The sequence below is a fragment of the Grampus griseus genome (assembly GCF_964374135.1).
Source record: "Grampus griseus genome assembly, chromosome: 8".
In the NCBI taxonomy this organism is placed as follows: Eukaryota; Metazoa; Chordata; class Mammalia; order Artiodactyla; family Delphinidae; genus Grampus; species Grampus griseus.
This window is the reverse complement of record NC_139002.1, coordinates 57,153,528-57,174,645: the sequence shown is the minus strand read 5'-3', so window position 1 is coordinate 57,174,645 and position 21,118 is coordinate 57,153,528. Positions and strand designations below refer to the sequence as shown.

At 53.3% G+C, this 21,118-nt stretch overlaps 1 protein-coding gene across 4 annotated transcripts in view; it reads right to left on the bottom strand.

Annotated features, from left to right (window-relative positions):
• CHRDL2 (chordin like 2) overlaps positions 1–21,118 on the bottom strand; it is a gene marked incomplete at its 5' end in the record, with an annotated part of 31,341 nt that overhangs the window by 1,732 nt on the left and 8,491 nt on the right. Inside the window, 9 exons of one of the 4 annotated variants that reach the window (XM_082659560.1) lie at positions 2,710–2,764; positions 3,606–3,779; positions 5,113–5,307; positions 6,286–6,454; positions 8,286–8,341; positions 10,043–10,136; positions 12,387–12,529; positions 14,780–14,873; positions 18,947–19,059. In XM_082659560.1, the coding sequence (XP_082515686.1) occupies positions 2,710–2,764; positions 3,606–3,779; positions 5,113–5,307; positions 6,286–6,454; positions 8,286–8,341; positions 10,043–10,136; positions 12,387–12,529; positions 14,780–14,873; positions 18,947–19,059 (1,093 nt within the window). The remainder of the gene's footprint in view (positions 1–2,709; positions 2,765–3,605; positions 3,780–5,112; positions 5,308–6,285; positions 6,455–8,285; positions 8,342–10,042; positions 10,137–12,386; positions 12,530–14,779; positions 14,874–18,946; positions 19,060–21,118) is intronic. The other 3 variants (XM_082659561.1, XM_082659562.1, XM_082659563.1) reach the window with 3 other exon arrangements.

The window sequence follows — 21,118 nt, the reverse complement described above, 5'->3', positions numbered from 1 at the left end:
GCTTCTGTTTGTGATTGTTCCTATTTCTAATGTGCTATCATTGTGTCTGCTCTTGCCTCCCTTACCAGACTGGGAACTTGGGGAGGGTGTTCCTCTTGGGTTCCCTGCACCCGGCCCACATTAGGCATGCTGAATGAATGAATGAATGAATCCATGGGTGGATGGATGGATGGATAAGCAAATATATGTGTACCCTGTGTAGGCCAGGCCTTGAGGGGGAATGAGGTACTAGCTGTGTCTCCTGATGTTTGCATCCCCTGGGGAGCACAGGCACCACACATGGCACTGAGGCCCTGAGCACATGGGCTCTGATGTCGTGCCGGCTGTTACCACCGGGGACTGTGGCCAGAAAGAACAGATGTGACAGCAAGACCTCTGGTAGGCCAGCACCGCCCTCAAGAAAACCAAGAACCGGCCTTACTTATGGGAATCCAAGTGGGATCCCACCGAGGGGAAGAGACAGCACGGGTCCCGGGACTGAGGTCCAGGAAGCTGGGAATGCCCAGCACTGTCTTCAGGCCCCCCGGTCCAGATGCCAAGGACCAGAATAGGGAGAGACTTGCTCCAGAGGCCCAGGTCACATCACACGCATGAGATGGGGACAGGTCCTGGTGCTCCAGGCCTGCCGCTGCACAAACCCCCAAACACAAATTGGAGAGGTAACGGGGCTGAGGGCAGGTCCCCACGCTGTTGCCTATAAAGCGTGAGTGAAAGGTCTGAGATCTGGGGCCTGGAATCAAGAGCTTGCCTGAGGGTCATGGTTGTGCCTCTTGCTCTCTGAAGGGCGTGCCAGGCCTGAGAGTGGCTGGGCTCCGTGTGTCCCGGGCAGAGGTGGCAGTGGTGGGCGAGTTCCAAGAGATAGGACAGGCTTAGCTTAGTGTGAAGAACCCTCTCTGGGTAAAGCCATGCCCAGAATGGCAAGTGAACCACCTGTCTGGAGGTGGGGAGGGGGTGTGTGCAGTCAGGGGCTAGAGACCATCAGGGAGGCTGCAGGGGGACTTCCTTCGTGGGGCGGGGGGAGGAATGGAGACCCCTGAGGTCCCTTCTACTCTGAAATTCTAGACTCTAAAAAGCCCTTTAACCCTACGCCAGCTCTCTGCTCAGACTCTGGGCCTGGGGCTGGTCCCACTGTGGTGTGGCCTCAGCCCAGCTTTCAGCATCCACCTGCTCACTTTGTGTCCAGGCCAATTGCCCTCTTCCTCTCCTGGCCCCCAAGGCCTGCTGTTTCTACTTGTCTGGGTGAGGAGACAGGAAAGGTTTCCCACTGACGATCAGACCTTGGGAGAGTTTGTTCTGACTTTCACAGTCTGGGACAGGGAGGTAACAGACACGGAGGCTGATGGGGCATTTCAGGCACCCAGAGGCTCAGGAGATAGGGGGGCGGGGGTGGGGGAAGGTTTGTTAGTGACAGGATGGCAGGGCCTGGCATTGTGAAGTTGAAGAGTTCTCCCCACCTTGTTCCTTTTTGTTGGGCCGCCTGGTAATGAGATTTTGCCTTGAGCTATCATGCCTCCTTCTCTGCCATCCTGGGCCTTCCTTAGGCCCTTCCCTAAAAGCATAAGGTCACCTTTGTGGAGGCGGCACTGGGGACAGTAAGACCTGGGTTTGAATCTTTGCTTTACTGTTTAAACTGTGTGGTTTTGAGCAAATCATTTTACCTCTCAGACTCAGTTTTCTTATCTGCAAAATGGGGCATTAATACATACCCTTCAGCTTTCTTATATGTGGGTGAATTGAAGCACATTATATATAGTACCTGCTAAATGCCAATCACAGAGCACCAGGCATGTAAACGTGGGCTCTGGCACCAGAGTTTGAGGCTGTCACTGTCAGCCTGCCTGTAGTGTGCCCCTCTTGCCTTTCTAAATCCTGTCCAGCTCAGGCCCATCCTCCACAAAGCCTTCCCTGACCAGCTCAGCTCCCAGGGAGCTCCTCCTGCACCCAGGGCACAGAGCCATGGGGTCCTGAGGACAGAGCCTGGGCCTGTTACTCTCTGTGGTCACAGAGGGGTGGGAGGAGGCCCATCGTAAACATGCAGCCCCACCTGTCCAGGGAGAGATAGAATCTCAAGGCTCAAAACAATCACGAAGGTTACTGAACTGAACTCCTCAGCCAGTGGCCAAATCCCCACCCAGCCCTTGCCTGCACACTTGCGTGAATGGAACTTGCTCCCTCCCTTCCACTGCAGGAAGGCTTTACGCTTGAGAAGGTGCTTCCTCTCATAAACTGAAACCTGCCTCTCTGCAATTCTAACCAACTGATGGGGCGGGATAAGAAGGAGGCTGACATTTTTAGCACTTACTGTAGGTCAGGGGTGGTACCTATATTCTTTCATTTAATCCTCCAAAACCCCTTCTCCCCCATTAACAGAAGAGAAATCTGAGGCCCAGAGAGGTCAAGTGATTGCCCAAGGCCACACAGCTAAGAAATGGCAGAGCCGGGATTCAAACCCAGGTCTGTGTGATTCCAAAGCCCCTGCTTGTTGTTCTGACCCTTGTGGTCACTGAGAACACAACTGCTCCCTTTGCCTGGGGCAGTCCTTCAGAGCCATGAAGCCAGCGGTCCTGTCCCCCTGAGTCTTCTCTTCTCCAGGCTGAACAGCTCCGCTTTCTTCGTCCATTCCTCCTACGACAGGGGGCAGAGTAGAGCAGGGAAAGAGCCGCATCTGACGTCACAAGACCTGGGCTCTAGCTCCCGTCCTCCACTTACTGGCTGTGTGGCCTTGGGCCAGGTACTTCACCTCTCTGAGCCTCAGTTTCCTCATCTGTAAAATGGGGATAATAATACCTAACTCTCAGGATCGTTGAGGATCAAATGAGATAATGAACGTGAAAGCACTTTGTAAACTCCAAAGTGCTTCACACATTGGTTGTTATTATCATTGTCATCATTCTTATTATCATCCCCTCTTTCATCCCCCACATCTCCCCCACCTCCCCACTGCCAGCAAAACACATCAATAAATTGACCATACAGCTAATTTCCACTTAAAGGTTTTAATTTGTTTTACTCTATCCAGGGGATTTATGTTTTACAAGAAGAGCCCCAAAACTGAACTCTCGGCAATTCCCTATCAATGAAAACTCCTGACCTTCAGTTGGTGATAGGAGCAGCCTGCTGAACAGGGTGAGTTTCTACAGAACGAGAAACATGTTCTGATGTCGACTTACCTTGGAGGGATAGAATCCACCTTATAGAAAGGGCTGAATGAGACTAGCCTTGAGGATTTGAGGAGGCTGTGAGGGCCCTCCTGCCTGAAAAGATCTCTCCTCCCAGTCTGCTGAAATTCTACCAATAGACAGCTCTTTGTTTTATCAGGGTAGGCATTACTCTGTCCTGGCTCCTCACAAAGTGTAAAAACCCCTTTCCCCCAGGAGAGGGAGCACTTCAAGGCCCTGGCATTTCAGAGTGGGTGAGCTTATCAGAATTGTCAGATAGAATCAGTCTCCCTCTATCTCGGAATCTGGGACTCAAAGCTGGAAGGTGGCCCAAGGCAGGTCTTCCTGGGCCAGAGGCACTTGATCAACAAAACTCCCTTACCACCCTTGGTGGGTCTGGAGCAAAGGAAGGGGGACAGGCCAGAGTGGGAGTGGGCCCCTGCTCACCTTCTACCAGCTTCCAGAGGTAGATCTCCACCTGTTCAGAAGCCTCACGCTCGAGGGCCAGGCGACGCAGGTTGTCCGGGCTTGGGGATACTGATGTGTGGACAAGGACCCGGCCTGGCGCCTTCGGACACTTGGTGGCACTGATCTCACTGTGGCCAGGGTCTGCCTTGTCCTCTGGGAGAGACAAGGAACTCGTGAACACTCTGTCTCCCCACCCCTGGTAGCCCAGGAAGAGGGGCCACTGGTCTGACATCTCCCTCAGGGTCAATAGGGCCCTTGGGAAAGTTCTGGTGCCCCTGGGAAGAGAAGGAGGTCTCTGGGGAAGAGAGAAGGGGCCTCTCCCCCATTCACCTCCCATTGATTAGCATGTCAGGAAACTTCTCACCCTTCAGGGCCCAGCTCACCTTCCACCTCTTCCAGGCAGCCCACCTGGAACAGCTCAGCGCACCATTTCCTCCCACCCATAGCTTGTAAAACCCTTCTTGCTTATGCCTCTCCCTCAGGCCCTTAATCCCACACTGCCTTGAATTGCCTTGTAATTATTTCACTTGGGTATGTTTTCTCTCTAAAATAAACCCACAGGGTGAAGGGCAGGAATCATGTTCTCCAAGTCTTTTGAGTGACTCATACCACCCAGCACAGGCTCACACTGAACACACGTAGAATGAAAGGTTTGGGAGGGATTGAGGTGACAATGGCAGTAATGATGATGAGTGTGATACAGGACAGGTTCTAGGAGGAGTTCCAGTTCCAGCTCCACTGCTCTTTTGCTGTGTGACTTAGGAAGTTCCCTTCCCTTCTCTGGGTCTCAGTTTTCCCATATGTTGATGAGGATTGAAGGAAGACAGCAGTGGTCAAGAGCATGGTCTTTGTGGGAATTCCCTGGTGGTCCAGTGGTTAGGATTCCGCGCTTTCACTGCTGTGGGCCTGGGATCCGATCCCTGGTCAGGGAACTAAGATCCTGCAAGCCGCGCTGCGCAGCCAAAATAAATAAATAAGTAAATAAAAAGAGGGCCGACAGGGTTCATATCCCAGCTCTGTCACTTACAGCTTTGGGACCTGGGACAAGGTATTTATCTTCTCATTCTGTAAAATGGAGATAAAGATGCCTGCCTTGTCCGTTTTGGTGAGGATTACATGAATTCAGCCAAAATACCTACCCGGCACATGATAAGTGCTCAATAAATGTTGGCCATTCCTCTTAAAAGTCCTAATAGCCTAAGATTTTATGACTTCACAGAATCCAGGACATTATTTGATTCTATGTATGTCTAAAAGTCTCTGAATCTGTAACAGTAGATGGTTCCATAAGTCTAATATTTTATGAGTTGGGCATTTTTCACTGCTGTGCTTCTAACGTTCTGTGCATGTAATAACCCCTACACCCCCTGGCTCTGAGGCCATGCCCCATCCATGTCAGAGATGTTCCAAGTGTCTGTGCTCTGGGGAGAGAGACCCATGGCTCACTCTGGCCAGTGCCCGCCCTGCCCCCAGGCCCTCTTTGTACCTGGACAAATCTTGCAGCACTTCCCAGCCACTTTCTTGGGCTGACGGCAGGGGTACTCAGTGGGGCAGGTCACCCGCTGGCAGTCCTGGCGGCCGTCCTGACAGGTGCACAGGATGCAGGGCAGGGGTCCAAAGGAGCGGAAGGCTGGGTGCCACACCTCCCCATGGGAGTACGTCTTCCCGCCGTGCACACAGGCTGGGAGGGCAGGAAGGGAGGAGGGTCAGTGCCTCGGACTCGGGTCAGAGTCCAATGATGGCTGGGAGTAGGTCCTTGGGGCGCCCCTGCTCCACCAGTCTGGCCCAGCCACACTGCCTGCAAAGTGGAGGCCAGGGAGTAAACCAGTCCTCTGTCCCTGACATCCCCCATCTCAGCACTCAGGGCCGAGATGGGCCACTAAGTTCTTGCCAAAGATGGAGAGTCCTCCCCTGCACTTCACAGGCACCTCCAGTGGGGCATGGGGAGGGATGGCCTGACAGTAGGAGACCTGTGGTCAAGTGCTGTCACTACCTGGCCATGTGAGCTCTGTCAGGTCCCTTCTCCTGTCTCAACCTCAGTGTCCCATCTGTACAGTGAGGGGCTGGACGGATGCCTCTGCAACCCCTCCCACTCCACCAATCAGGGTGCCCTGCAGTGAGGCCTCTTTCCTCACCCTCTGCTGCCACAATTGTCCCCTTAGCCTCCTTCCCTGATTCATCCCAACCATCCTCCTGCAGCCCAGCTCTGTGTCCTCCTTCCTTCATCAAAAACTTTCCCTCAAAAAAACAAACAAACAAACAAACAAAACTTTCCCTCACCACTTCCTTATCTTATAATAATTAATGTACATGTCTGTCTGCCCTATTAGTCTAGGAGCTCCTGGAGGACAGGGACCATTTTCATCTGTCTGTTCTGTGTCCCTCAATTCCCAGCAAAGACGTGGCAGATGCTAAAAAAAATATTGTTGTATGGCCCGTAGTCCTGGTTCCAGGACTGGTTCTGTCTCTAACTCAATACTCTGAACCTCAGTGTCCTCATCTGTCAAATGGGGGTTTAGACCCGACGTTCTAGGGGTCTACAAGCTCATGGCCAAGTTGAGATTGGGGAACCACTCAGTGGAGGTGCAGGGATGGGAAGTGGGAGCGGTCAGAGCCCCCCTTTCCCACCTCAGGGGTCGGCAGAGGCTCCAGTTCCCACCTTTCTTATGTTTCTCCTTCAAAACAATCTTGACTGTCGTGCTGCCTGCCTCCTTCGGTCGGAAGTGGCGAGGGAGGAAGCCCAGGGGGGCGCTGGGGCCAGTGGGGCTTGGGGTGCTCAGGTCTCTCTTTCTCCCACCGTCCCCTGAACACGGATCCTGGGAATGTCTCTGCAGGAAGGATGCAGATCACCGACAGGCCACTGCCAGTGCAGGAGCAGCCAGACAGAGGCTGCGGGGAGAGGCCGGAGGATGGCTCTAGTGACTGAGCCTGATGGCCCAGGGAAGACAGGGCATAGGCTCTGGGTAGAAAGAAGATCTGGATGGGGTCGAAGATGTTCCCAGGCCTTTGAAAACTCTCAGAGGATAGTGGTTTGGAAATCTAGCCTCCACTGAGCCCTTCTCAGGCTGGCAGAGCCAGAGCCTTGGGGCTGAGATGGGCAAGGGTACTGTGGTCTTGATCTGGGAGACATAAGTGATCAGGGACCTGGAGAACTTAATATGTAAGAAGTGGAAGGTGAGAATGTAGTGAGGATGAGAGTCAGGAAATTCTTCTTTGTCCAAGAAGATTTAGGTGATGGGACAGGGGATGGGCCTCTGAAGATCCCACCAGGCCCCGGAATCCCACAGGCAGGAGGGCTGAGGGCAGGCCCTGTCCGGAGATGATGGGTCTTGGGAGCCTCCTTTCCTGAGTCCCTGGAATCCAACATCCCGAGACCCCACCCCTCCAGATCAGGTCTTGGGAGGGCTGGCAGTGAGAACAAAGGGTGTGTGTGTGAAGGCAGCCTAACAGGGCAGGGGCTCCCCAGTCCAGAGATTGGGGGTTGGGAGCTCCAGGCCGTGGTAGAGGAGCAAGTGGGCTGGGGGCAAAGGGCAGAGCTTACCACCCCGTCACTGACACTGAGTCACTCACATGCCTTCTTCTGCAGCCCCTTTCTGACTGTACAGTCTCTGAGTCTGTCCTCTGATGGCTGGACTGAGCCCACAAGAGCTCCTAGAGTGGAAACTGTGTCCCAGGCCCCAGCACAGGCCGAGGCACACAGGAGGCACCCAGGAAATGCTTGTCAAGTAGAATAGAGGCAGAAAGGAATGGAAGAGCCCAGCCCCCTAATTGGTGACTTGCCCACGGCATCCAGCAAGTCAGTAAGTAGCTGCTCGGGGCCTGGGACTAAGTCTGGTGGGTTTCACTTAGCTGCCTCCTGGGGAGAGGATGGGGAGGAAGGGGGATGACATGGTCAGGTCCCGTGGCCCAGCACCCGCTAGACAAAGCCCAGCCTGGGAAGTGGGGGTGAGCTGGCAGGGGAGAAGGGAGAGTGCATTCGTTCAGATCCCCGGGGAGTCTCTGGGAAGGGGAACCCCCCCCTTCGAGTCCCCCAGGGTCCAGGTGACCCAGGATGAAAGAGCAGGTGGAGCTCTTCACATCATAGACATAGCACAGGTGCAGACAGGGACGTGAGTCAGTGTGCGGGCCCATTCTCCCACCTCTTTCCTCTCTGACCAGAGAGCGCTGGGCAGGTTAGCTCATCTTAACTCTAGACCAAGATCGAGAGGGGTCAAGATGGAGCCAGCAACAGTGAGGTAGCCCCAGACGAAGAACTGGTACCTCAGGAGCTAGATGGGGAAGGCTGGCCCAAGTCAGAGGCCACTCCCCTGGGGGACATGCTGCCCAGAGGCGGCCTGAATAAGGACAGACACAGGCTCTGGGTGGAACAGCGTCAGAATTTTCCAGGAAGGAAATTGGGAAGCTTGGGGCCTGCTCCTGCCCTGTGTGGTGTTTTATCCCAGACCCCCCTCCTGACTCACCAGCCCACGGTGGGAGCCAGGATGGAAGTCTAAGGAGAGGGCCTGGAACCTGGTGGCGGCTAACGGAGCTGACCCAGGGGACAAATGAGAAACGAGGGCAACAACTGGTATTGCCTGCTCCAGAGCAAGGAGACCTAGGCCCTGGATACCAGCGCCCTCCCCTCCTCTCCCCACCCTGTCCCTACAGCTGTGTACTCACCACCCCACGGTGTGACTGCGTGGCATCCTCTTCAGCTGACTTCTCACTTGACCCATCTGAAAACCCAAAGGGAGTTGGGTCAGCCTCTGCTTCCTCAGCCTTGGGGCCAGAGCCCTGCAGGCCACCACCTCTAGGCTCTGCCCCTCCAAGGCCTGTTGCCACTTCTGCAGCGCCCCACACCAGTAGGTCCCTTTGCCCCAGTGGGGCCTTATTCCTACTTCTCATTACAGCGTCGCCTCACCCTTAGGTTGATGAAGTCCCTACAACAGGGCCACTGCCTCAGTTTCCCCACACTGGCCTCTTGGTCACTTAAGACTGAACCACCTGGCTGGGCCAGAGCATCTTGTTCAGTGTCGTCACAGATGGCCCAAGGGCTCTGAATCCCAGCCTGCTTAGCTGCAGTCCCCTGGGAAGCCTCTCTGTCCAGCCACGCATGAAGTCACCAGACTTGGTCTACACCATACCCTCCCGTGGTTGCCCTCTAGCCCCTCTGCCCCTCCAGCTGGAACAGCCTAGGACTCCTCCATCCCCTACATCCTGGGGCACCAGCACACAAAACCCTCTGGAGTCCTGCAGCTTCCTAGATCCCTGAGTGGGATTCTCTCCCCTTCACCCCTGCCTCACATACAGAGTGTCTACCACTGAGCATTCTGGGTTCAAAGATCCAGAACGTTGGAATCAGCCTGTACATTAGAAATCACTAAGGCCAATTTCTCAGTGCACACACAGCACAGCTGAGGCCCAGAGAGGGGAAGGAATCTGCAGGAATTAGCTGGAAGAACCAGGACTAAACTGGGATCACCTGGCTCCTGGCCCGGTGCCCTTCCACAGTGCCAACATCTGGGGAAACGTTCTATAGTGCAGCACTCCCCTCCTCAAGTCCTGCCCACAGGGCACAGTCCGGCCATCTGTGCACTTCATTCTGCCCAAGCTGCTTGCCCCGCACTCGTCAGTGTGTTGCCTCTCTCTGTGCTATACAGAGATGCTACCTGGATTCTGCTTGACACAGGTGCCCTGAGCTCCAGTGAGCCCAGGCCTGTGCCCAGCTCTGCCATGAGGAAGACAGGAAGAGACACGGTCACTGCCTGTACAGACCCCTCTCTTGTGCCTCTTCTGATCCTCTTGGCCTCATTTGATTGCAGGGGTTTTGTCCCCTCACTGCAGGCACTGCAGCAATACCCCCTTCACATGGGCTCCAGCCAACTTCCCTCAGACTCACCCTGCCAGCGGGTGCCCTCGTGCCACACCTCCTCCATGTCTCTGCCCCCACTTCTTACCCTGCCCCACTCCCACCTCCCGCTCCCAGGACAGCCTAGCACAACTGGGGAGTGTGAGGGAATCACCCCGCCTTGGGGTGAATCTTTGACCAGTGAGAGTTGGTGGCAGGTGGGCAAGTTCCACCTCCTCCTCTATCACCTCCAGACTTTTCTGAGGAGCAGGAGGTCACTTAGAGCAATAGGTCACACTTGATATCAAGCAAAGGCCAGCTCCCCAACACATTCCTGTGTTGTTTTTCCCTCCCTCCCTGCTTCACTTTCCCTTCCCCTCCTTCCTGCTCCCTGAGATTGCAATAAAAAATAATGCACATCAGCCTCTGACACAGGCTTAGCTTTCTAGAGGCTGCAGCTAAGCCACCGCCCTGAGGAAAGAATGGTTTGCTACATGCTTGGTGTTCCCTGAGGTTCCCCCCTAACAGTCCATGGCTAGGTCCCTGCGGTGGGATGGGCGGGCACTGCCAGATCTAGGGACAGACTCACCTTTGCAGGCCTGGCAGCAGGAGGCGGGCAGCAGGAGGGGTGCAGGGCAGCCCGGTTCTGGGCAGGTCATGAGGCCGCAGTAGATCTGGCCCTCCTGACAGACAGCAAACAGGAGCTGGGAGATGAGCTCTGTTGAGGACCAGTGTTGGGGCTGGGAGAACCCCTGCCCGGGGCGGGGGCAAATGGCCTTGGGGTCCCCTCTGAGGTGGGGAGGGAGGGAGCAGTAGAGTGTCCTGGGCACGGCCCAGCCATCTCAGAGGCGGGGTCCCTGTACCCCTCCCACTCTTACCCAGGCCCTGAGGTAACCGTTACCCTTCAGCTTCTAAAGTGTTTTTCTACCCAGCCTCTCCCTAGGCTTTCACAGCAACCCAATGAGGTGAGATTCTCCCATCCTACAGATGAGGAGGGACTGCGGAGGGGCCTGGACCTTCTGACGTCAGAGACACAGCTGGGCAGAATGGACTAGAACCCAGTCTTCAGCCTTTTCCTACTGCTATCAGTGTCCTTCTCCCCTGGCCTAGAACAGGGAGCCCAGCATAGAGGAGGGGATGAGTGCATGACTACTTGGGCTCATCTTGCTCTTACTGAAACTCGAGGTTTCCCAAACTTCAGGATGCAGCCTGCAAAGGCAAGACTGCAGGAGAAAGGGCCGTCTGGGAGTCAGAGGCCAGATGACCTTAGGTGAGTCACTTCTCTTCTCTGGGCCTCAGTTTCTTCCTCTGTGAAATGGGGGCACTCCCATCTGGGTTGTGAAATCAAATGAGGGAATGGTTATGAAAACCCTTGTTAAACTGCGAGGCACAATGTGGACCTGGGAGGAAGTGATATTACCTTGAGTCCTTTCCCTATTCCTTTTCCAGTGAGTCTCAGAAGTAAGGATTCTGATCCTTCAAACCACTCCCATATAAACAGGGATCAGAAGAAAGAAGGAGAGACCCAAGTATCCAGGGAGAGGAGACAAGGGGTCACAAGAATGCTTCTTACCACCCCACCACCATCAGTTCTGTCTCTTCCCACAGCCCCTGCTAATCTAGGTGGTCATCCCTTCACAGGAAGCCACACAGTGCAGGTAAAGGAATGTGGGTTTGGAATTATATGGCCCTGGGTCTGAATTCTGAGTCTGCCACTTAACTAGCTGTGTGACCTCAGGCAAATCGCTTAACTGCTCTGAGCCTCAGTTTTCTTATCTAAAAACTATGAATAGTGATATCCCCCTCATAGGGCCACTGGGATGCTGTATATAAACATAAGGCATTTCCTAGTAGGTACAGTGTACTAGTCCACTGCAAGAGGCCCAGGCTCTGCAAAAATAACCATTCTCTCAGTTGATTTCTAAGTGGTCACTCTTGTTATTATTAAGTTGTTTGCTCTGCAGCACAGATACCTTAAAATTCAGATTCTTGGAGGGGTGAGATCCTATCACTGAAAAGATGGGAGGCAGGCCTGAGAGAGGTGACTCTCTCAAGGTCACACAGGGAACCATGGCAGAGCTGGAGCTGAAACATGGGTCTCGGTCTCTTATCCTCTCATCACCACTGAATCAGATTATTATCTTAAATGGAGAGGACCTTGGAGATCACCTGGTCAGACTCCCTTACACACTCAGAGGAACTGAGGCCCAGAGAAGTTCGATGGTCAGGTAGTAGGGAAATCAGGAGGGCAGGAGTTTCTCCCACCAAAGCACAGATGCGCTAAGCCCAAGGATGAAGGTGACATGCCAAAGGCCACCTGCAAACATGCAGCAGGGCCAGGCCCAGAACCCACCCTGAGGAGGAGGGGAAGACTTTCCAGCTCAGGCCCTGCTTGGCTTCGGTTTCTGTCCCCTGATAACACTGCTGGTTCAGCCCTGCCTGTCCCTAGGCCCAACTCCGACCACAGCAGGGGAGTTTAAGCAGCTTCAGATTAAACTGCATTTACTGCAAGCAGTCTGGCTCTGTCTCTGTGCCCCAGGATTGATAACTGATCATTTACTCATTCACTCATTCACTCACTCATTCATTCAACAATCATTATAGACATCTGTGTGCCAGGCCCTGAGCTGGGCGTAGTGGGGGATATAGAAATGAGTTGAACATATCCCCTCCCCTCAAGGAGTGCAGAGTCTACTGGGGGACACAGTAATGGCAAATGTCAGTGCAAGGTGACCAGGCAGCTTAGGAGGGTGCGGAAGCCCAGAGAAAGGCAGGACATTCCAAGTCCCAGATGTTCCCTTCTCCCTGAGCCCATTCACTTTCACTGTCCTTTGACCAGGAGGAACAATTCCCCTTACCCCCCCCGGTCCACACCACCGTGCTCTGCAGGCCCAGACCACTGGCCTGTGCTAAAGGGAAGTAGCAGGTCTTACGGTACAGCTGCAGAGGACACACTGGTTGGGCAGGCGGGAAGGGAGCAGCTCGTGGGCACTGAAGATCTCTCCATGTTGGTACGTGGTCCCGTTGTGCTGGCAGGACCTTGGCGGGGCCCGGAGCCCAGAGGGGGTGTGAGGTTCTGCAGGTGGGAAGGGGAAGGAGGAAGGAGAAAACGGTTGAAAAGCTTCGCCAGAACTAACTTGGGCACTTTTCTGAAATTTTTGTATCCTATCCCTTGCTATCATTTAAACCAAGCTCTGGCCTCAGCCTTCCCAGCCAGACCTCCTATCAGTGAACGAAGAGGTCCCCGGGACACCTATGTCTGACTATGTCACTCCCTCCCATAGCCTTTGAGCCCCTCAGTTTCAGAGCTGGCGCTGATCAGAGCAAGAAGGCAAGGCCAGAGGCTTCAGGTACACTGAGCCCCACTCGGTGGGGACCTGTGTGAGTTCATTCAACATTCGATAAGCATCCGTGGAGCACCTCCTAGTGCCAGGCACTGTTCTAGGCGCTGGGGATACAGCAGTGAACGAGACAAGGTCCCATATGGAGTTTCATCCTAGTGGAGTCAGCTGGTATGATAGGGACTGCGCTTGTGTAAGCTTGGCGTCAGCTCCTGCCATTCCCTGGCCACCAGAGCCCCCTCCCCGTCACCTGCCAATTAGCCAGTCCTCACCCTGCTGGGTAGAGGGGTAAGCCTCCTGTCCAGGGGGAACCTGCTCATCCTTTTTTTTTTTAATTTTATTTTTTAACATCTTTATTGGAGTATAATTGCTTTACAGTGGTGTGTTAGCTTCTGCTTTATAACAAAGTGAATCAGCTCTACCTATACATATATCCCCACATCTCCTCCCTCTTGCGTCTCCCTGCCACCCTCCCTATCCCACCCCTCTAGGTGGTCACAACCTGCTCATTCTTTCAAGACATACTTACTAAGCACTTTCTCTGCACCAGGCGCCATGCTACACAATGGGAATGGAGCACGAATAAGACCCGGCCCCTCCCATCAGGAAACTGACAGGCTCACTGGGTAGAGACAGGTCCCAAGCAGTGACACTGGTGTGGTATGGGCTAGGGCGATGCAAGCACAGAAGTTGTGGCAGCACAGAGGAGGCGCCCCTAACTCAGGTGGTCAGGGAAGGCTTCCTGAAGGGGCTGATGGCTGAGCTGAGTCTTAGGAGCTGAAGAACACGCAGACCAGGCAGGGAAAGGGGCAAGGCTGGGTAAGAGAGAGGGAGGGAGGAACCTGTGATGAAGAAGGGGTCTGGGCCAAGGCACAGTCCGCAAGGCGTGGTCGGGAGTCCCGGGGTCAGCCTCAGCTGGGGAGGAGGCGTGATGCCCCCTCACTAGGCGGGATGAAGCACAAAGCCTCTGCTCCCCTAGGGAATCCAGAATCAGGAAACTATGACCCAAGCTGGAGTCATGGTCAGATCCCTACTGGGGTCCCACTTGGAAAAGGAGCCCCTCTACCTACATCCTCCATACAGTTCCCCAGCTCCCCAGGAGAGCCATGATTCCAGAGTCTGGAGCCTCCCTCCCTTCACCATCTTCTTTTTCTTTTTCTCACCCAACTGAACTTTTTTCTTTTAACATCTTTACTGAAATATAATTGCTTTACAGTGCTGTGTTAGGTCCTGCTGTACAACGAAGTGAATCAGCTGTACGCATCACCTTAACGCTACGAAGCGTGGATGCGCCTCTCAACGTGGCCCTGCCTTCTGAGTTGGCCTCCCCACTGGCTGCCCCTCATTTGCCACGTGGTTCTGCCAGTTTCTTCTCAGACCACCTCTCCTCTCCTCTCTCTTACCTCTGCTTCCTAGAATCCGAGTCTCAGAGGCTCCCAGCAGATTCTTAAAATCATGGACATTTAGCATCATGGCACACAGCAGCCCTAAACCCCAGGCCTGGGAGGAATCTCAGAGCACATGTACTCCAACTCCTTCGGCCAGTCCCAGCCCCTGGTGGTAATCCTGGGCTGATCCTGGGGTGACGCTGCAGGGCCTCCCAGCCCCAGCTCACTCACTTGCACTTACACAAGGCACGTCCACTCACTCAGGCTCTGGCCAGCCCAAGAGCGATAGGAGACCATGTGTGTCGTCAACAAGCCAAGCATATGCCCATTTTCCTTCAGCTATTTTCCACATTCTCTCTGTCTTCCTGCCAAACACAGCTACTTATGTACGAGAAGTTTGTGGCTACCCCAGCCCTCCTTGGGGATCCATGGAGGATGTCTTCCCCTGAGCACCTTGGTGTCTTAACACTTCTGGTGTCTGCAGACCGCCCCTCTCATTCCAGGGGTCTCCTTCAGCTGGAGGCCTGTGTCAGGAGTGGGTCAAGGGTCAGTGGGCAAGCGGGAGGCTGGCACAAGGGCAGGAGCGTGGCTACTTACCCACACACCGGGGACAGCACTGCTGTGGCTCGGTCACAGGCTGGGGGCAGTGGACAGGCGGGCAGTGGAGGCGGTAACAGCTCACATGGGCACTCTGAAAGGGACACAGGGGTCAGTCCTAGTTCCAAGGAGCCACTGTCTCCCACCGTCCTCTCCCCAGACCCCCTCCCAACTGCAGGGCACTGTACTCGTTTTAAGCCTGCGATGGGATAAAAGTGATAAACTCTGTGTGTCCAGTCTCTCCCCTTCCCCTCCTCATTTGTGTGGCTCGCCCATCCGTGTCCCTCCCCGGCACGGAGGAGGGCACCGTGTGCCTGGATTCACACAGATCTTTTGTGTCCCTTTGTGGTATTTGAGAAATACAAGTAAAAAGCTGGGTTATTCTAACATTGATCTTGACTCTGTGCTTTTTTAACTCCAGGGCTTTGTTCTTTTACCTCTGGACCTGAGCCTCAGGGCTAAGAGAGGAGTGTGACACAGAAAGGGAGGTGACAGGGATGGGGACCCAGCTAGAAACAGGATGTGGAGAAGACTCAGGGCTTTGTGATCCGCTCTCTAAATCTCTGGGAGGTGTGGTTGATCCCACACAAAGCCTTGGGATTGGTACCAGAGGAAGGGCCTGAAATCTTGGACTTTTTCAAATACAGCAAACGAGAGAGAAGGGGCAGAGAAGCATTCACAGAGATGAGCAGAAACAGAAGAACTGGAGGGAGAGGCCACCACTAGAGATGTTCCCAGGCAGTTTGTCAGCCTGTCACAGACGTCCCACACTTTCCTCTCCCTCTGCTGTCAGGGCGTTGCCCCATGTTGTAACAAACCATTACATCTGTCTCTTCTGTTCAGCCGCGAATTCCCAAGAACAAGGGCCAAGCCTCACTCTATTCTTCTCTGAATTGTGGGCACAGGGCCTTGCTCCAAACAAGTGCCTGCTGAAGTTCGAATGAACGAATGAGTGAATGAATGAGAGCCAAGAGGGGAAGAAGAGATGGTCTCTTCCTTAGTCAGATGGAGCCAGCTTTGTTTAAACTTTGGAGTTGGCAAGTGTGTTTCCAGCCCCAGCTGAGTGCCCCCGAAACACTTCTCCCAAGGCAGCCTCCTGCCCCATGGAGAACCCTGGAGCAGGCCTTAGTCTCTCTGGGGTCACCGCTTCCCCAGATGGCCAGAAGTGATGACAAGGATTCATCAGTGCTAAGGGACATCCTAGAGTCCACAGGATTGGTCTGAGCTCCAGAAGGGGCCTTCTTGAGGCCTGGCACACAGGGGTGTTTGATAAATGTCCAGAGGGTGAACGGAGCCCCTCAGGTGAGAAACCAGGGTAGAGTATGAGGAACTGTGTTGTCTGAAGAGTTAGAATCTCTTTCTTGATTCTGGCGTTGAAGGAACCAAGGGGTGGAGATGATGAGCGACATGCAGCAGGAAGTAAGGCAGAGACAGGCTGTGGGGGCGAAAGGGCAGGGGCAAGGCAGGAGGCCTTGCAGCCAAGGGGTGCCTCTCAGGAAAGTCATAACTACCATTTATGAAGTGGCTACTAGGTATGGGCATTATGTTATATAGAAATGCATTCTCTCACTTCATCGTCTCAACAACCCTAGAGGTAGATACTATTTATTATCCACCATTTCAAAATGAGAAAAGAGCCTCTGAGAGGTCAGTTTGCCTAAGACACACAGCAGGTGAGCACTGTGCAGGGTCTGTGCACTTTCCATGAAAGTGCCTCTGGTGGAGGGGGCGGGAACTAACTCATTCACTCAATGTTTACTGCATGACAGCTGGGCGCCACATCCTCTTCTGAGCACTAGGGGCATAGCGGTGAGCGAGAGACAAGAGCTCTGCTCTCACGGAGCTCCCCCCTAGCGGGGGGAGACAGACTATAAAAAATAAATAAGTAGGAACAAGATCATGTCAGATGTTAAATTTATAACAGGAATAAAACAGTGTAATGTGATTGCGTTAACAAGGTTAGACTATTTTAGAAACAGCCATAGAGAAAGCCTCATAAGGAGGCAACTTTATGTTATAAACTGCAAGATGAGAAGGAACCATTCCTGGGAAGATCTGGGGGAAGAACATTCCGGGTGGAGGAACAAGTCGGAATGAGTTGAAGTGTTGGTGCAGGTAGGAAATGAGGTTGGAGAATAAGGCAGAGTCATATCACATAGCGCCCACAGCAGGCAATTTGAATTTTACTTTAGGTGCAACGAGAAGCTATTGGAGGGTTTTAAGAGATTTTTGAATGACATGATTAGTTTCTTGTTCAGAAAAGATCCTTCTAGCTGCTGTGCGGAGGACAGATTAGAAAGGGGTACAGGGAGACCTCATGGGATGCTCACATAGCAGCCTAGGTGAGAGAGGAAGGTGGCTTAGATTAGGGGGGAGCAGTGATGATGGAGAGAAGGAAGGGATTCAGGGTGTATTGGGGGGATGCCGGCTGCAGCCCCTTGGGGTGAGGACACTGTGTATGTGTGAACTCTGGGGAGGGAGAAATGAATTAGCTCCACTGGATCACAAAACTTGGACTTTGTCAACTGGACCGCATGATATGTCTGGAATTTTCTGTTATGGTTTCCTTCCTGTTTTTTGGCTATATTTCACAAAGTTCTTTCTGAAAAAGCTGATTGGCCTCAGATGTGCTAAGGAAAACCAAGGGGAAGCAGGGATGGGGGGTTGTGCTCCCACTGGCATCAGGTTCGACCAGGGGCCAGCATGGTAGAAGCAGTGGGGAATCAGAGGGAAAGACCCCAGGAGGAGTGAGACCCCAGTGGTCAGAGTCAGGAGAGGGGCTGGCCCACCCCGCCTCCATGTCCCAGTGTTTCCTCAGAAGCTCTTCCGTGCTCCCACCCTGAGGATTGTTTTAACAAGGGAGGCTCTCACAGCCTTGGCTGTGCAGGGAAAGAGAGGAGCTAAGGGGCTGGCTCCAGCTGGGAGCTAGGTACTCCCTCCCCTCAGCACCCTCCCCTGGACAGAGAGAGCTGCAGACTTCACACCAATGAGACTGGGCAGCTGAGCCAGGGCCGAGGGGGTTCAAGCCTCCTAAATCAGCGGTCCCCAACCTTTTTGGTGCCAGGGACCGGTTCTGTGGAAGACAATTTTTCTACGGACGGACGGGGCAGGGTGGGGGGCGGGAATATTAATTCAGGTGGTAATGCGAGCAGTGGGGGGGATGGTTCAGGCGGTAACGTGAGCAATGGGGAGCATCGCAGCAGATGAGGCTTCACTCGCCCACTGCTCACCTCCTGCTGTGCGGCCCAGTTCCTAACAGGCCGCGGACCGGTACCGTGGGTTGGGGACCCCTGTTCTAAATCACTCCCTCCTTCACCATCCTCTAGCCCCATGCCTGGCCTGGGGATTCTGGACCACATGGGGGTCTCGTTTATTCCACCCAGTTGACTGTACAAGGGTCTGTGGAGGGTGCTGGGTTGGGGTGGGCTGGGGGGAGTCAGAGGTTAACAGAAGATCTGGTCTCTGCCCCAGTTGGTATAGCCTTCTGCAGGACCCCGAAATGGGCATGAGTGAATGCCTAGGAAGACCTGCTCCCAGGGCTCCATCTAGGCGAGGCAGTAACTAACAGACACAGACAACCATTTCACTTGGCCAACAGTGATCAGGAGAAAGGGACAGAGAAACTTATGTGGCCTCCCAGAAGAAAATACTTCCAGCTGAGGGATCAAGTAAGGCTCCTGGTGGAGGTGGTGTTTGGGTGAAGCTGCAAAGAATAAATACTTGGACCAGTGGTGTTGGGAGAACGCATCCTAAGGCAGGGTGGCAAGAGAGGTGGCTGGAGGAGATAGCCCGAGGAAAGGAAGGATTAGGAGGTCAGGTCAGGAAGGCTGTCTTCTGCTGCATGGGCACAGGGAGGCTGGCACCAGCAGGAAAGAAGGCTGGATGAGAGATGGGAGGCCTGGGTCCTCATCCCAGCCCAGCTACTGACCCACTGTGTGATTTATCTCTGGGAGGCGCACAGTAGGCATCTATGCCTATGTATTAGATACCCAGTAGTGAAGTGGTGTGCCCCCAAGTCCCTCAGTTGCTGCTGACAGAGCACGATTCTAGGGGGCCCAGTTCCAGAGTGCCCCTGACCCTCAGAGTCAGGCTGTCCTCCCTCCCTCCGGGATGCCTTCACTGGAGGTCTCCCAGACATACCTGTCACAGGTGGCCAGAGGAACCTACCTCGGAGCAAGTACAGCGCAGGCAGTACATCAGGCCCTGGGGCTCCAGGTAGGGGTGCCAGCTCTCGCCGGGGGAATACCTCTTCCCGTGAAAGAGGCAGAACATGTCTGGGCCTGGCAAACCAACCAGTGCTTTGTCAGTCCCAGGAGGCTCCAGCCTGAAGTCCCTGCCTCATCCCTCCTTCTTTCTGGCTCTAGGAAGGATGTCATCTGGACCACTCAAGTGAAGGAGAATCCACGGGACATGCTCTCCTAGTCAGAGGGCCAGAATGTCTGAGTTTGAATATCAGCTTGACCACACACTTGCTGTGTGACTTTGGGCATGTCACTGTCCCTCTCTGAACCTTAACAGTTCTCTCACAGCGTGGTTAGGGGATTAAGCAGTGAACATGCTTTACAGATTTAAATTGTGGTGTAAATATTAGTTATTATAATTAGATGAATGATCTGAGGCCCAGAGAGGCCAAACTACACCTCGAAAAACACACAGTAAGTCAGTCATCAAGCAGGGATGACAGCCAAAGTCTCCTGACTCACAAGGCAGTGCTCCTTCTGCCCTCATAATCATACTTGCTTCCTTTTCCTTTGTCCCGTTTTGCTTATTTATTTACTACATCTCTGCACCCTCCCCTCCCTTGCCCTCTGCTGCTCCCCTGCCTCCACACGCGCGCGCGCGCGCGCACACACACACACACACACACACACACACACACACACACCCCTTCTCTGGGCCATGTGACCTATCTTTCGAATAAAGCCACTGACAGCAGCTTTCTTGCTTTCATACTCTACCGTGTCCCTATATCTCATTGAGCTCTGATGGAAAGTGCTTGAATTGGGAAAACAAAGTGCTGCCTAGTGAAAGGTTGTTAGGAAACTGACTTTTAAATATCCTTAAAAATAGTCATTGGTACTGTGACTGCACATCACTTGATTACTTTTGTAATCTGCGTATCAGTCGTCAATATGTAGATGAATGCTTCTAAGAATGACTAGAATAGTTTATTTCCTTATGTGGGTTAGATATCTCTCCTGCAATCCTTCTTTCTTGAGACCTCCACCCCTTCTCTCCTCCCACAGCCCATCAATTGCCTAGTCTTTCGAGCTCTGTCTAGAACACTCATGTCCTCACCTCTCACCGGCTCAGCACCTAGCCCCAGGTCAGGGCTCTAGGTCAGGCGTTGAGGCCCCCTTGCTGTGTTCCTCTGCCTCTGGCCCTATCCTTGCCAACCCTCCTCCATACAGGTACCTGATGATTTTTACAACCCAGAAGGGATGCTATCATTCCTACAAAAACCTCTCCATTATCCAAAGAATAATCTAAGCTCTTTCAGGGAGAAACTGGGAGGCCCAGCACAAGCTGAGTATCCATAAAGACGTGTTGAATTAAATGAGATTGAAATGTGGAGAAAGGAACCAACATTTGTTGATGATATTCTATTTACATAAATTACTTAATTATCTTATTAACATCAGTGTTTTGAGAAGGAAATTGAATAATGCTTGGAAAGTGCTTACTTAGCCCCATTCCTGACACTTAGTTGAATGCTATTATTATGATAATTATGGTAACAATGGCCCTGCAAGATGGACGATATCATCTGTTCAAGATTCAAGAGGGTAAAGTCAGTTTTGCAGGGTCATTGGGATCGTTACCATGATTATAAGAAAACTAGATGAGAAAACTGAGGATCACAAAGACTGAGTGACTTGCCTGAGGCCACCCACCTATTGATTTGAACCCAGGACCCCAGGTTCCCAAGCGGAGATCCCTTTAGTTCACCTCACCTGCCATGGCTTTTTGCTCAAACTCAGGGCCTAGAGGTTTATTCTCTCGGTCCCCCGGGCCACCATCCCCCATTCACTATTTTTTTCTCTGGGTCCCCTATTGGTCTAGAATCTAGAGATTGCCTTTCATGCCTCCTCCTGCACACTTTCTAGAGTCTCACACTTTCTGAATCATTCTCTTAGATGTTTGAACTCACAGAATCACAGAGCATCGAAAGCAGTACAGTAGCAAGGGCAGCTCACCCGCGAGGCCAGAGTCCCCGCTCTGTGCTGGGGATGGCCTGGAGCAGAGGACAGGAGCTAAGGGCCACTGCGAACCTTTAGAAAGTTTCCTTTGTGAGAAGCTGAGGCCAGCCTCCCTGGGTCCCTGCACTGCTTCTGCTCT